Source organism: Rhinatrema bivittatum, chromosome 3, assembly GCF_901001135.1.
Source record: "Rhinatrema bivittatum chromosome 3, aRhiBiv1.1, whole genome shotgun sequence".
Taxonomy (NCBI): domain Eukaryota; kingdom Metazoa; phylum Chordata; class Amphibia; order Gymnophiona; family Rhinatrematidae; genus Rhinatrema; species Rhinatrema bivittatum.
Genome location: NC_042617.1, coordinates 158474097 through 158488986, shown reverse-complemented (window position 1 = coordinate 158488986; position 14890 = coordinate 158474097). Strand labels below are relative to the sequence as shown.

At 42.5% G+C, this 14890-nt stretch overlaps 1 protein-coding gene across 1 annotated transcript in view; it reads left to right on the top strand.

The window, feature by feature from the left end:
- LOC115087120 (probable methyltransferase TARBP1) overlaps nt 1–14890 on the top strand; it is a 421872-nt gene that overhangs the window by 374035 nt on the left and 32947 nt on the right. Inside the window, exons 23-25 of the mRNA XM_029593877.1 lie at nt 2294–2380; nt 2702–2898; nt 10166–10247. Of these exons, the coding sequence (XP_029449737.1) occupies nt 2294–2380; nt 2702–2898; nt 10166–10247 (366 nt within the window). The remainder of the gene's footprint in view (nt 1–2293; nt 2381–2701; nt 2899–10165; nt 10248–14890) is intronic.

Here is a 14890-nt window from a genome sequence, read left to right as displayed (position 1 = left end):
TGTCTCTCATATCTCTGCACCTCCTTATTTTACCCCCTTTTATACCTGTTATATACCCCTTTCCCCTGTCCTTAAACCCTACCTTCCCAATAGCAACCCCTGCTAGACTATATATAATTGCTTTTCTGAATGTATAATTTATAATGTCATATATAGTGTCTTCTGTATGTACTAGTTAAAGATAATGTATATTGTTTTATATAGTGCTTTTTGGCGTGTATAATTTATATATAGTGTATAATGTTATACACAGTCCCTTTTTGAGTGTATAATTTGCAGTGTTACATATTATCTTCTTTGGTTGTTTTTCCATCAGGTACTGTTCCTATTCTCCTCTTCCTCTTTTTCCCTCTCTTGTCTCGCCCCTTCTCTCTTCCTAGCTGTACCCCTCCCCCACCCTCATTTTTTGTATTTTCCTCCTTCAGTTATATTGTAAACCGGCATGATGTACCACGAATGTCGATATATAAAAGCTAATAGACAAATAAATAAATAAATTACACATTGTGGGCCAGATTTTTAAAAAGGTTACGCGCGCCAGGCCTATTTTAAAAAGGTCTGACGACGCGCATAAAGCCCCGGGACGCGTGTAAGTCCCAGGGCTTTACTAAAGGGGCAGTCCGGGGGCAGGGCAAGAGGCCTCCGACACAGCGGCCATTGCTGCTGTGTTGAAGGATTGCGTGCCGGCAGGCGCAAAAGGTAAAATAAAAATTTGGAGGGGGGGGTTAATGTAGGGCTAGGGGGAGGGGTGGGAAGGTCAGGTTAGGGGGGAGGGAACGGGGGACGGCAGCATGGATCAGCGCACGCAAGGGGGTGCACAATTGTGCACCCCCTTGCGTGCGCCACCCCCTGATTTTATAACTTGCGCGTGCGCACATGTACGCCCGTGCGCACTTTTAAAAAATCTACCCCTAAGTATTAAGAGAGTCAAGGCTACTTTAACAGAAAATGTATGTACTTTTGGTTACAACTTCATTATTAAATGGTTTATTCATTATTAGTAGTTTAAACTAGTTTTCATTGCTTTTTTAAGTTTGAAAACGCTGGCTTAGCTTAAGGAACTTAACATCTACATTTGATGGTCGTTTTTTCTTTTACATTTTGAGGATGCATGAAGTTATGCTTCTACAAACTTTTTAACTGCTTTTTAGAATACAACAGGAAAACCTGGAATGTAACATGCACCTATGGAGAAAATCCCAATATAATGTCACAGGCCTGAATAAACCATAAATCTAGATCCTTCTCCCAGTTTGTAAATTCAGGGTAATTCCTCAGCACTCAATATTGGTTTTCCACAAGTCTACCCAGATGCTCGTCAATCCCAGACAGTACCTTCCCTTCAGAACTCGCCTTTGCACTTTATCTATGTATGACTAACTCAGTCATATTATATACTCCTCTTATTTTGTGATTTTAGTAAGTTTATTCTGTGATGTTAATAAGTTCTATAGTTATTATGGTTACTTTCCGCGCTGTCCTAAACTTCGTTCCTTATCTATCTTGCAGTTTCCTCGCTCCAGACCCATCCTCTCCTCCCCTTTTTCTTGCCTGCTCCTCTCTCCCCACTCCTCGTTCAATGTAATTTTCCTTTCTTTGAGTTAATTGTAAACCGGCATGATGTGTTCTATGAATGTCGGTATATTAAAAGTTCATAAATAAATACATGAAGAAATAAATTTAGTTGTTCACACTGCTGGGTCAAATTTAGCTGCTATATTAAGGGTATTCTGGGACATAACTGGAGGGAGTTGTTAGCCAGCTAAGTTAACCGGCTAATTCTGATATTCAGAGTTAGCTGGATGACTTGGCCAGCTAGGTAAGTCTGGTTGGCTCAAGGACCTGTCCTGAAATTAGCAGGCTAAGTTTAGTTGGCTATCTTTACGATAGCAGACTGTATTCAATAGTGCGGCTTCACTTGAATATACCACCAAAGTTAGTCAGAGAACTTTATCTGGCTAGCCTTGATCTCTGGCCATTGACTGAATATAGACCTTTCAGAGTCAAACAAAAGAGCAACACAACATCAACCAACATAACTATAAATTTGTATTTTTATTTTTATTTTATTTATTTAACACTTTTTTATACCGGCATTCGTAGGACACATCATGTCAGTTTACAAGTAACTGAGAAAGGAAATTACAATGAACGAGGAAAGAGGGCTAACTGGATAATATACAAAAAGTACAGGTGAAGAGGTTATTTATTAGGAACCTTTATAAACTGCGTTATTGCAAGAACTTGTTCTAAGCAGTGAATATAAAAAGTGCTGATATATTCTTTCTTTCAGGGTGAAGAAAAGCTTAAAACAAGTATTTGCACCTTTTTATCTGTGTTGATACACTTTAACACAATTCTTCAGAATACTCATAACCAGGTACGCTAAAATTGATTTGCTAGGGATGTTTTTTGTCTTTACATTTCTTATAACAGTCCTTAACATGAGAAGCTGTAAAATTGAGAGATTACAGCATGCTGTGGATCATTTTAGCACCAAGGTGTATCATGTATTTATTAAAACTAAAGTACTTTAAATAACTCTCTCTGTTTTGGCTTGTTTAATTTTAGTTTTGGATAGCTATATTTTACATACTTACAGCTAATTAAAATTATGCAAGAGGCTATAAGGTTTTTTGTTTTTTTTTTTATTTCCAAAGGGATCAGTATTTAAATAAAATTGTACATTTGTTTTCCTTAGGTCCAGCTTCTGAAGAAAGGCCTCCTGGTGGTTCTACAGTGGTGTTTTAATCACAATTTCAGCGTTCGTCTTTATGCATTAATTGCTCTCAAGAAACTCTGGGCCATCTGCAAAAAGTTTGATGCAGGAGAGTTTGAAACATTGGCTGATGTTATTGAATCTAGTCTTCAACAAGTTGAAAATGTGCAAAATGCGGGGTTAGTAGAATATATGTACTTGCATGAGTCTTATCAATTTAAACAATTCCCGATCTAGAGCAAAAAGTAGCTATTTTACTGATGATTTTCCTCAAATGTATTAGAAGCAAAAAGTTAGGTTTAATCAAAATGGAGATAGGCAAATAATCTAAATTTCACTAGCCTGTCCCTACTGTAAGTTGTCTAGCAAAATGGAGGAATCCAAAGTAATATTTCAAGAATTTGAAATAATGAAACGAGATCTCAGTCCATAAACCGATGCAAGATTTATTAATTAAAGAAAGTCAGCTGTTACACAGTAAAATAGAAAATTTGGAGAATATTCTTCGTGCCAAGAATTTACATTTAATACATTTTCCTAAAATACAACATATTTCTGTTAAAGAAATACTTCATGGAAATCTTGAAAATTCCAGAGACAGCTATACCACCTGTTGCTAAAGAGTATTACATGCCTCCTTACAGGAGGAATGAAAATCAGGTTCAATCTGAGGGGATGGATATTATCTCCCCAATAAATGTATCTCAGATATTGGAGTCATCAGACAGTGACTTAGCACAACCAGCTACTTTGTTAACCTGTTTTGCATTCAACATGGACCAAGACTGGGTTCTTAGGCAATATTTAAAATATCATGCTGAATCTTTCTATCATTTAAAAGTTAGACTATATCCAGATGTGTCGAGATCCACACAAAAAAGAAGACAATTCCTGTTATTAAGACACAGGGTCCTGCAAAAATTGGGGCTTCCTTTGTCTTAAAATTTCCATGCACATGTGTGAAATATAAGGGCTCTTCTTATGTTTTTCTTGTTCCATCACAATTAACTATGGGCCGGATTTTCAAAAGGTTACACGCGCCAGGCCTATTTTCAAAAGGCCTGATGCTGCGTGTAAAGCCCCGGGTCGCGTGTAAGTCCCGGGGCTTGCAAAAAGGGGCAGGGAGGTGGCGGGGCAGTCCAGGGGGCAGGGTGGGGTCAGAGGCTCCCGGCAGAGTGGCCATTTGCTGCTGTGCCGGGGATCGCGCACCGGCAGTCAGCTGGCATGCGCAACTTACTTCAGCCCCAGGGCTGAAGTAAGTTTTAAAACAACAAAAAAAATAAGAGAAAGGGTGGGGGAAGTAGGGGAAGGGAAGGTGGGGTGTGGGGGGTAGGGAACGGCGGAAGAAAGCTTGGCGTGCACAATTGTGCACCCCCTTTCATGCGCTGACCCCCGATTTTATAACATGTGCGCGCATGTTATAAAATCGAGCGTACATTTGAAAATCTACGCCAATATTCTTATGTGGTAAACCAGTGTTGCATTCAGAGAGTGGGTTGTGCAATTCAGTCTACTCCTTCGAATAGTTGAGTGCCCTATATACATGTATAGCCTGCTGATATATCTGCCTTACAATTTGCGGTTTATTTCCTTTAATGATTGTGGTCTATACTCTTTCGAAGCCCTTGGATCCTACATTGTGGACTGGTGGGACTGAAGAATTTAACTTTTATCTCCTTTTTTCGTGATATATAAAGATGTATTTCTTTTTTCTTCTCTCTCTTTTCCCATTCAAGATGTTTCTTGAAATGTTTGGAAATTTAATAAATAAAAATTTATATTAAAAAAAAAAAAAAAAAAGGGCCTGCAATTCAGATATTCTTCTTCTATCTTGCAGAGATCCTTATTTAATTTTTGCAGTGGATTCGGTATCCTTTCGCTCTGCCTTTTTTTGTACAAGATTGCTTCAGTGTTTCATTTGAATAAAGTGATTTCTCTTCCAGCCTTTAGATAGGAGGATTGTATCGGGATAAATAATTCTTTGGTTTCTTGATGTTCCTCTGGTTATTTTCAGATTTGGTATTTTGCTTTTATCAAGCTGGATGCAAGGTGGATTACAATCAAATTTATAATTTAATTCATTTTACATAGGAGTTCACTATCCTAGTTACAGTGATCATAAGGAGACAAGAGAGGCATAATAAGGGAGGGAATAAGATTAGAGGAGAGGGGAGGGGCGTATTGGTCATCTAAGGGGAAGGATAAGATATGGTAGTCATAAGGGACTAGATACATTCAAGAGCTAGGATAATGGAATATACTGTAGTGCAAAAGCATTGAAAAGAAAAGCAGGTAGCTAGTGTAGAAAAAGTAGTCAATAGAAGAGGTCTGAAAGAATTAATGGTACAGTTATAAGATTAGATTTCAGTGATTGTTGATAGTAGGGGGTCTCTGACATGGTCTTTACCACAGTTGTTAGTTATGTGGATATAAGGAAATGCCTGGCTGAATAGCCAAGACTTAACTCTACTACTGAAAGTAAAGTACAGTGTCTCAAGGTGAGGGGTAGCGGTATCTTATTCCATAGTTTTAGGCATAGCAGTTGAATAAACAGAGTGTGGCGCAAGTTAATCTGGTGGAAGCTAGATGGGGAGAGGAAAGAAGGACCATTTGGGAGGAACGAAGTTCTCTTGTGGGAGTGAATGTGAGCAGGAATTGGGAGCAATACTCTAGGGCCAAGTTGTTTACATAGTAGAGAGTTTTGAATTGTGTCTTTTATTTTACTGGGACAAAGTTTAGTTGAATCAAGGTAAGTGTTATGTAATCAATTGCTTTGGCCCCTTCCAGGATTCTTGCAATTGCAATTTGTAAAAATTGAAGGTGTTTGAGATCATATTGTGAGATGCCATTGACTAGAGAATTACAGTAGTTTAAGTGACTGCTTATTAATACTTGTATCACAGTGGCAAGGTTATGCTTATCGAAATAGTTACAAAGTTGGTGAATCTGATGCAGATGATTAAAGCAAATACTTACCACCTTTGAGATGTGGGTTTCCATTGTGAAGTTTTGATCAAGTTGAACTCCCAGAATTCACACTGAATTCTTAAGTTGTAAGGGAGTTATCTTAGCCAGAGGAGATCTGATTTGGAGGAGTTGAGTTTGAGCTTGTTCTTAAGCTATTGGGTTACTGCTGTAAGATTGGTGATGGAAGCAGTTTGGTTCAGACCTATCTTGATGCAGAGTAGGATGTCTTCTGCACAAAAGTGGCATTCAGTGTTGAAGGACTAGATAAGGTCACAGATAAAACAAATATAAATGTTGAAAAGGATTGGGGGAAAGCAGTGAACCCTGGGGTATTCCAAAGATGAGGTCTTTGGGTAAGGATGATTTTATTTGCCCTGTTGTCCAGGAAAGATTGAAATCAATTGAGAGCTGTGCCTTCAATGCTGATATCACTTAATTGTTGCAGTAGAAACTGGTGATCAGCAGTGTCAAAAGAAGCAGAGGTCTAGCAGGGAGCTGCCAGCTTGGTCAGCAAGGTAACAAGCCACTTACAGACTTTGCTATTGAATTTAAGACTCTAGCATCTGAACTACATTGGGACACTGGATGCTTACGTGCCATATTCATGGAGGGTCTCAACTCTTGCATAAAGGACAAACTAGTGGCTCGCGATTTGCCTGATTCCCTTGAGTCCCTGATGAAACTAGCAGGGAGAATTGACCACCGTATCTGCGATCGAACTCACAAGGCTAAGAGTCCACAAGTCTACAGTGGGGGCTAACCGTCCTAAACCTGGGCCTATTGCTTCCAGCTTACCATCTGCACTCCTAGAGGAGGAAGAGCCTATGCAACTAGGCCATAGCCACTTGACCTCTAAGGAGAGACATTATCGCAAGCGCATGGGCTTGTGCATGTACTGTGGCCAATCGGGTCATGCAGTCCAAACCTGTCCCATTTGTCCAGGAAACTGACGGGCCTGGGATCTGCAGGAGGAATTCTCCTGGGCCTCACCTCTCCTACTCCTCCATTATCACTACCTGTATCTCTGCTTTGCAGAAATCTTGAATTTCAGACTCTCGCTCTCATTGATTCCGGTGCCGGAAGTCATTTTATTCTGAAGTGCTTGGTTGAACATCTAAGGATTCCTACCACACCAATAGCTAAGCCTCTGCTATTGTCATCCATCCATGGAGAACCACTTCCTGGAGAAGTTTCATTGGCCACCCAGGCCATCTGCCTGCGCACTGGAGCTCTACACTCAGAATCAATTTCTTTTCTAGTGTTGGAAAAAGCCATGCATCAAGTGGTATTGGGTCTGCCGTGGCTTCAAGACCATATGCCACAATTTAATTGGGCTACCTTGAAACTGTCCCGGTGGGGACCAGACTGTCATGGTCGGTGTCTTGCTGAAGTTTTACCGCTCATCTGCATGCCTACTACCCCATCATTACCTGGCTTACCTCCACAATACGCCTCCTTCCAGGATGTTTTCTCTAAGCAAGCAGCTGATGTTCTTCCGCCACACAGAGAGTTCGATTGTGCCATAAATCTGAAGCCAAATTCAGAACCTCCCAAAGGAAGAGTTAGTTTTATACATTCCATTGCTCTTCTTTTCCAGTTCCTTGCTATTTCTCTTTGTTCCTATGTAATCCCAACCCCGGTTCCTGTTTAATGTAATTTCCAACTTCAGTTCTGATGTAAACCAATATGATATATCTACTAATACCGGTATAAAAAAGCTTTAAATAAATAAATAAGAGTTTACCCTCTTTCAGTAGCTGAGACCAAAGCTATGTCTACTTACATACAAGAAAATCTACAAAAGGGTTTTATCAGACCTTCCAAATCCCTTGCTGGTGCAGGCTTCTTTTTTGTAGGGAAGAAGGATGGCACTTTACACCCCTGCATCGACTACAGGGGTCTGAATGAGACTACTATCAAGGACAAGTACCCCCTGCCCTTAATATCTGAACCGTTTGATAGACTCCAAGGGGCCAAAATATTCTTCAAAGTGGACCTAAAAGGAGCTTACAACTTGGTGCGTATTCGAGAAGGAGATGAATGGAAGACTGCTTTTAACACCCATGATAGACACTATCCATATTGTGTCTGCTATCTGTGTCAGCCTATCACAGTGGTTCCCCACGGGGCTCCTCGTGGGCTGAGTCATCTCCATTGCGACCAAGGGTCCACAATGCCACAAACACAACAGTTTGTATTGATCTGATATTTGTTATATAACTGCAAATGACAAAATAATATCAGTACTTTAATAAACTCTTCATGTCAATTATACAGTTAACAAATCTCAATGGAAAAAAATCATGGTCACAATAATTTTTTCAACCACTAATCTATCCTGCAGACAGATCTAATATAACATATAGAAAAAGACCTCATCCATCAATTAGCTATCATTTTCACTTGAAACGTTGATCCTCTTTTTAATATTTCAGGCCAGTACTTACATCATGCTACTTCCAACAGTGTTGAACCCTCCCTTTATTTTCCAAGTTGTCAGTTATTCACAAATCACCCTACAAGAGGCCCTTGTTTCTCCAATATGGCTTCCTCAGGGGAAATACAACTTTCAGCTGCAAACATCAATGGCTATGCCGCCTGCATAAATTTATCAACTTATCCATATGTTATCCACACTGTCGGAAGCAGCATGACATGGGCCATGCTGTGCAGCGCTCACTGTGCAGAGTGTAGAGAGGGCCCGGGCACACCTCTCACAAGGCAGCTTCTGTTCCCGATGCCTCCCCGAGGGCAAGGGGTGCTCAGGCACGGCTGCCAGTGGCATGAGCAAGCTTCGGAGCTCCGCGGGATTCACAGAGACGGCTGGCACAGCTGATCACGCTTTCCCTGTTTCAGCGGGAACAGTAGCCATTTTAGACACGCTTGCTGCATCAGCTGAGAAGCAGGGAGAGGAGAGATCCCCCACCACTGTCCCCATTTGATAGGAGTCCTGAGGGGACCTCCTGGATCAGGATGGGGATGAAGCAGGCGAATTTTCCTCTTGAGTTCGTGCTCCTTCTCCCCAAGGCATATTTTGCCAGGAGGACCTTGGGACGCTGCCCTGCCAGGATTGGGGGTCCAAGGATCCATCCCTATCAAATACAAGAGGACTTGGGCAAGGGAGGCTACCACGGTTTGGGGAATCCTGGGTCAGGTTACCCGGTCAGAGGATGCAAACGAGTCTTCGGGAGACTCGGTTGATGGGATGCCTTTGGTGGAGGATGTTCTGCAACCACATTCTCCTCCGGACCGCCTGGTTTCGGATGAAGAGTAGGGACTTCAGAAGGCGATGATCCTGTGATCTTTCACAGGGAAAAATTGTGGCCTTGATTCCAAAATATTAAACTGAATAAAAAGAGGGACAAATGATTAGAGGGCCTGTAACAATTAGTTACAGAGCCAGATGCGATGTACCACCCTATTATGAAGGTCCTATAATGTTAAGAATATTTGTTATACTAGATGGTGTTTAGGCATATTTATCTACATTAAAATTTGGCATTAGAACGTGTAGAGGTTTTTTGTATTTTATTATTCACAATGAAAATACATGAGATATATTTGCAAACAGTGAAGACCCAGTTTATGCAAATTCATTTCATGCACAGTCATTAAGGACATACTTAAAACTGTGGCGTCACAGGACAGGTTTTGGAAAGCTTGATAGAGTAAAGGCACAAATAAGACTGTTGTGAAATGAGAATATGAGCCATTGGGCTGCTGTTAAGTTTATACAAGATAGGCTTTAACAGGTGGCAGCTGATTTTCATGAGACTAAATTTTCTGTCTAACCAGCCACTCCCCCTTGGGTTGAGCCAACAGTTTCTTGCAGCCAGCAGGACTTTTTAGGCTGGGTAAAAAAGTAGATGTAAGTGACGTCAGTGACCAGGCTGAGGTCAAGGCAGGCAGAGAGCAAAGCGAAGTCAAGTTCCAGGCTAAGGACAAAGCGATGAGAAATCAGGTCAGAGGGGAGAACACAATAGGACATGCGGATGCAACAAGTCAGGGCAAGAGCACACAGGAACAAACCAAGAACAATGCAGGAACACACAGGAGCAAAAGAGGAAAAAGGCATGAACACACTGGCGCAACTAGTGCTGCAGAACGAGCAGACCTGATGCAAAGTCATTAAGTGGTAGTTCTGAGCTATCTTTATACAAGGTAGGATGTGATGTCATCAGGATGTGTTACAGGAAGTCCAAGCAGCAGGGCCAATGAAAAGGGCTCTGGAACTGCAAAATGTTTAGCCATTTTCCTGGGTTGCTGCATGATACTGGAGGCACTTCAGACTAGAGGTGAGGGGCATTATAAAAACATAGAAAACATTGATTTATTCAAGTTTATCTGCTGGGTTTGATGGACCTTTGATCTGACCTAATATAGCACATCTTATGTTTGTTCTTATGTATTTCCTCTTTACAAATTTTATCATGCAGTTAAATCATTTCTGAACAGTCATACATTTTTTCTAATCTTCAGAAATGCAAAGAAGAATTGGCAGCGAATCCAGGAGCATTTCTTTTTTTCCATATTTCATCCATTGGAGGACTACAGTCTCGAGGCAAGAGAAAAATCATTTATATCTGTAATGTAAGACTTCCCCAAAGCATTAAAGATTGGTAAACTACCAGGTATTTTTTCTGTCCCCACTGTATTCCATCATTAAAATGCCTCCCCAGACCTATCATTTAATAATCAAGTAATACCAGGGGCAAACCATTTAAATATGTGGGATTTGCAAGTTTTTTTTGGCTTCATCAATTTTGCTTTTGTTTCATTAAGACATTTTGGAATAGTAATCTAGTAAAGAATCAGGATATGTTTGGATTTGGGGCATGGCAAACAGTTTCTTTGTCAGATGGTAAACTTTTTATCATTTTGTTTTCAGGGTAATTTTCGAAGGAAAATGTAACATATTATTGTATCAATTTTCAGAAGCCCATTTACTCACATTAAATGTGCTTAACACAGGTAAAACCCATTGACGATTCAATAGCAATTTTCAAAGGCATTTTTCCACCGTTTAAATATATATGCAAAACTGAAAATATGCATATACGCTCAATATTTATAAAATAACATATATGTGCGTGCATGCTACTTGTGCGCATATATGCTTTGAATGTTTCTATATTTCTAGTGTAACTGTCAGGGCACAGTGTGCTAGTAAGGAGCAACCCCCAGATTAGAAGCAGTGGTAGACTCAGGGATAGCAGGCTTCTGCAGGTATGAGCTGTGCGGGACCAGATCTTCTCCCTAAGCGGCCATCTCTCCCCCTCAGGTTGAGCCTTCAGGTGATGGTGCCCAAAAGGAGCTTACTGGAGATGCTGGCAGGGGAACTGAAAGACACCCACTAAGATAGGGCAGGGTTGGAGCAAGGATACAAACACACAAGGGTGCCCACAAGTTAAGCCAAACTAACACAAACAAACAAAGGGCCGACGCACACACAAGAACAGAACAAACAAGACAGACACACAGAACATAGAGGGCCAATACAAAGTGGCCTAAGCATGACGGCGAGTGAGGATACAAGGCAAGGGCTATGGTTAGATAGAAGCTGAGGCAATGATACTGTGAGTGAGGCAGGCTTTTTTGGGTGTGGCAGTGCTGGCTTGGCAACTCTTCAGGGCAAAGCCTGTGCAGCTCATAGTGCGGCACACTGAGGGGCCCCTGCGAGCAGGAATTCTGTACTGCAGCCAGGGTTCCCACAGTATCAAGCTGCTGGTGTCTGAAAGGGCTCCCACCCGTGGTCTGTATTAGGAAACATTATAAAAGATAAGTGGCTTCTATTGGATTACACTACACAGGATAAGAGAAAAAGTTCCTTTCCATCTTGTCTTGCTACACCAGTCCAGGCATTGACAAGTGGATTGTTTTCCCCCCTACCCAGCAGATGGAGGCAGACATTGTTTTCCTTCTGTGACATCCCAGCCACTACTTAGGGGTGGTGCCAAGCTGCAGGAATCCAGTATTTTCTGTCTTTAGCAGATGGTAGGAATGGGTGGTGCAGCAGCTTACTGGTGGATCTGGGACCAGACCCTGGACCAGGTCACTGGTTTCGACCAGCACTGTGAGCCCATACAGTCACTTCCGGACACTGATGGGTTCTGGTTGAGTTTGACTGCAGGAGCGGCAAAAGGGAAAAAACTAATAATTCTGAGAGGAAGTTTGCTTTGGAGCCAGTTTTTGTTTTTCTCCACAGCCTCTCCTCTCCCTGCCCTGTCCCTCCCTTGCTTCTAGCCTTACCAGCCTTTTTCTCATGCAAGGCTGGTTTACTCCTTTTGTAAAGCGTGTTAAAAAAAAAATAATTCTAAAGTAAACCGAGAAGGCAAGGCTTAGACGAGGAAAACTAGTGGTGCGTCTCAACTGTCTGTCGATTATTAGAACTCTCTCGCCAAGTAGCAGAGTTGGTAAAAGATTACTTTACCTCATTACTGGCTAAAGATAAGGAGGGTACCATACAATCTTTCTTTTTCCAAGATATCATTTTTACTTCCGCAAGAGGGAGTCCCAGAATCCCCAATACATGTGGATTCTCAAGTAGAACCCCTGCAAGATGCTTCTAGTGTTGCGTCCATCGGTCTCAGACAGTTTCGACCTCTGTGCCTCACCTTTCTTCATGCTTTCTCCACTAGCCTCGGGAAGATGGCTACCGCCGCGTCTGCAAGCTGCTCTCCCCGGCATCCGTGGTACGGCTATGGCAAGGCAATCCGCCATGTTTCTCCTGAGGGCCTCCTAGGGTGCGTGTGCGCACTCCACCCACTTCTTTATCCATGTCATGGCGGGAACCTCGGGGGCGCATTATTGACCGTATTTTTTTGACAACTCGTGGTGGTGATCCCCAGAAGCTTCTTAATTATCGTGAGCAACGTTGGATCTTCCAGTTAAAAACTATGCAACCCGATGGTCTTAATGCAGCCATCGAGTGGTATTCGTTGCTATGACAATTTATCAACTGTTTACGTCATTTCCGGTCTAGGTTGGATCCTACTGGTTAACTTCCCCTTTAAAAATGGCGCGAAAGCGGCCCCTCTGGTAGAGGAGAATCATTACCATTCCGATATGCTACGCTCTCTATTTCACGTTAGTACCCATGGGATTGCTGGATATATAATAACTATTGCTGTTACATTGTCATTAATTCAATTTTTGTATTTATAGATATTAGGGCTTACCTGCTTTCAAGACCTCACGACCATGTCTCTGGCGATTCTCCATATATGCTTGCTAAGCTAAGTTAAATTCCTTACAATAACCTAATATAGGTCACGAATGGACTATGCATTAATTTTTGCACCTGAGCAACAAGAAAATTTTCAAAAAATACATGTAAGACCTATGATTATATTGCCGGTATACCTTTTGCTAAATAGCAATGAAAATGTATGCCTTGATATGAGGTCTGTTTGCAACTACTATACCGTGTACTTACACTATTAATTTCATGGATTGTTTGGGATCATAGCTTTTGTTATATTTGTTCTTGAAATAATTAAACAGCTCCTAAACCAGATGGAACTGGTAATAAACATAGACAAAACTGAATTCTTACACCTTGAACATAAAAATACACACCATATACAACCTACATTCGCAATAAAAAATATTAAATCCGTTGAGTAAGCAATAAAAATACGGAATCTAGGAGTAATAATAAACCCTGAGCTAAACATGAAACAACACATCTCACAAAAAATAAAAGAAGGATACGCAAAACTAATGATCCTGAGAAGACTAAAACCTCTGCTAGCACTAAGCAATTTTCGCACAGTCCTTCAGGCAATGATTTTCGCAAGCACAGATTACTGTAACTCCCTGCTTTTAGGGCTACCACAATCTACGATGAAAAAGCAGACTGGTTTAACACTGCACTACGCATACATGTCCAGCAAAGAAATCTGCGATCTGCTAATAAGGCTCTACTAACTGTCCCCTCTGTCAAAACAGCACGCCTCACGCAAGTAAGGGAAAGAGCACTGTCACTGGCTGGTCCTGTATTATGGAACACCATGCCACTAGAAATAAGGCTGCAGAGAAATTTGAAAATATTCAAAACCAATCTGAAAACCTGGCTCTTTAAACAAGCTTTTTATAAAGAGAAAGAGAAGGAGAAAAACAGTTGATCTATAAGGACGCACCAAGTTAGAAGTTATTTTAACCTACAAACGCATACTAATATTAAATTCAAGCCGCCTAATATATTCCTGACAAACAGGATTAATTTACCCACATAGTTTATTATATTATACAAGCCGTTAAGCCCGTTAAAACGGGCTACATTAAATTTTTTTTTCAGTCCATTTTCGAACACAGCACCCTTCTACACATTTTCTCCCTCACTCCCCCTTCCCCTCGTTCAATCACCCCCTTCCCTCCACTCAGTCTTACTCACCCTCTGTCTCCCACTGCCTCCTTCCCCTCACTCTCACCTCCCTCCCCTTCCCTCAGTCACTCCAACCTCTCTCCCCTTCCTTCAGTCACTCCCCACCCTCTCTCAATCCCATCCCCTCTCCCTCAGCCCTCCTCCACTCCCTTTTTCTCTGCTCCACAACTTCTTACCCTTCCACTTACTCATATCCCTCTGTCTCTCACCTCCCCCTCATTCTCTCTCTCCCCTCACTCTTCACCACCCCCTACCTCCCTCCCTCCCACACACTCACCCTCTCCTCCCCACCCTCCCACACACTCTCTCTCCTCTCACTTAGTCCCTCCCTCCCACTCAGTCCCACTCACTCCCTCCCCCTCCCTCCCTCTCACTCTGTCCCACTCACTCTCTCCCTCACTCAGTCCCACTCACTCCCTCCCCCCCTCTCCCTCCCTCTCACTCACTCCCTCCCTCCCTCTCACTCAGTCCCCCCCCTCCCTCCCTCTCCCTCTCACTCACTCCCACTCACTCCCTCCCCCCCTCCCTCAGTCCCACTCACTCCCTCCCTCCCCCCTCTTACTCACTCAGTCCCACTCCCTCCCTCTCACTCAGTCCCTCCCTCTCTCTCTCCTCCCTCCCTCTCACTCGCTCCTCCCTCGTTGCTGCCGCTCCTCATCTTCGTCGCCGCTGCCGCTCGACGACGCCGCTGCTGCTGCTGCCGCTCCTCGTCTTCGCCGCCGCTGCGGCCGCTCGACGCCGCCGCTGCTGCTGCCACTCCTCATCTTCGCCGCCGCCGCCACTGCTGCCGCTCCTCGTATTCGCCGCTGCTGCTGCCA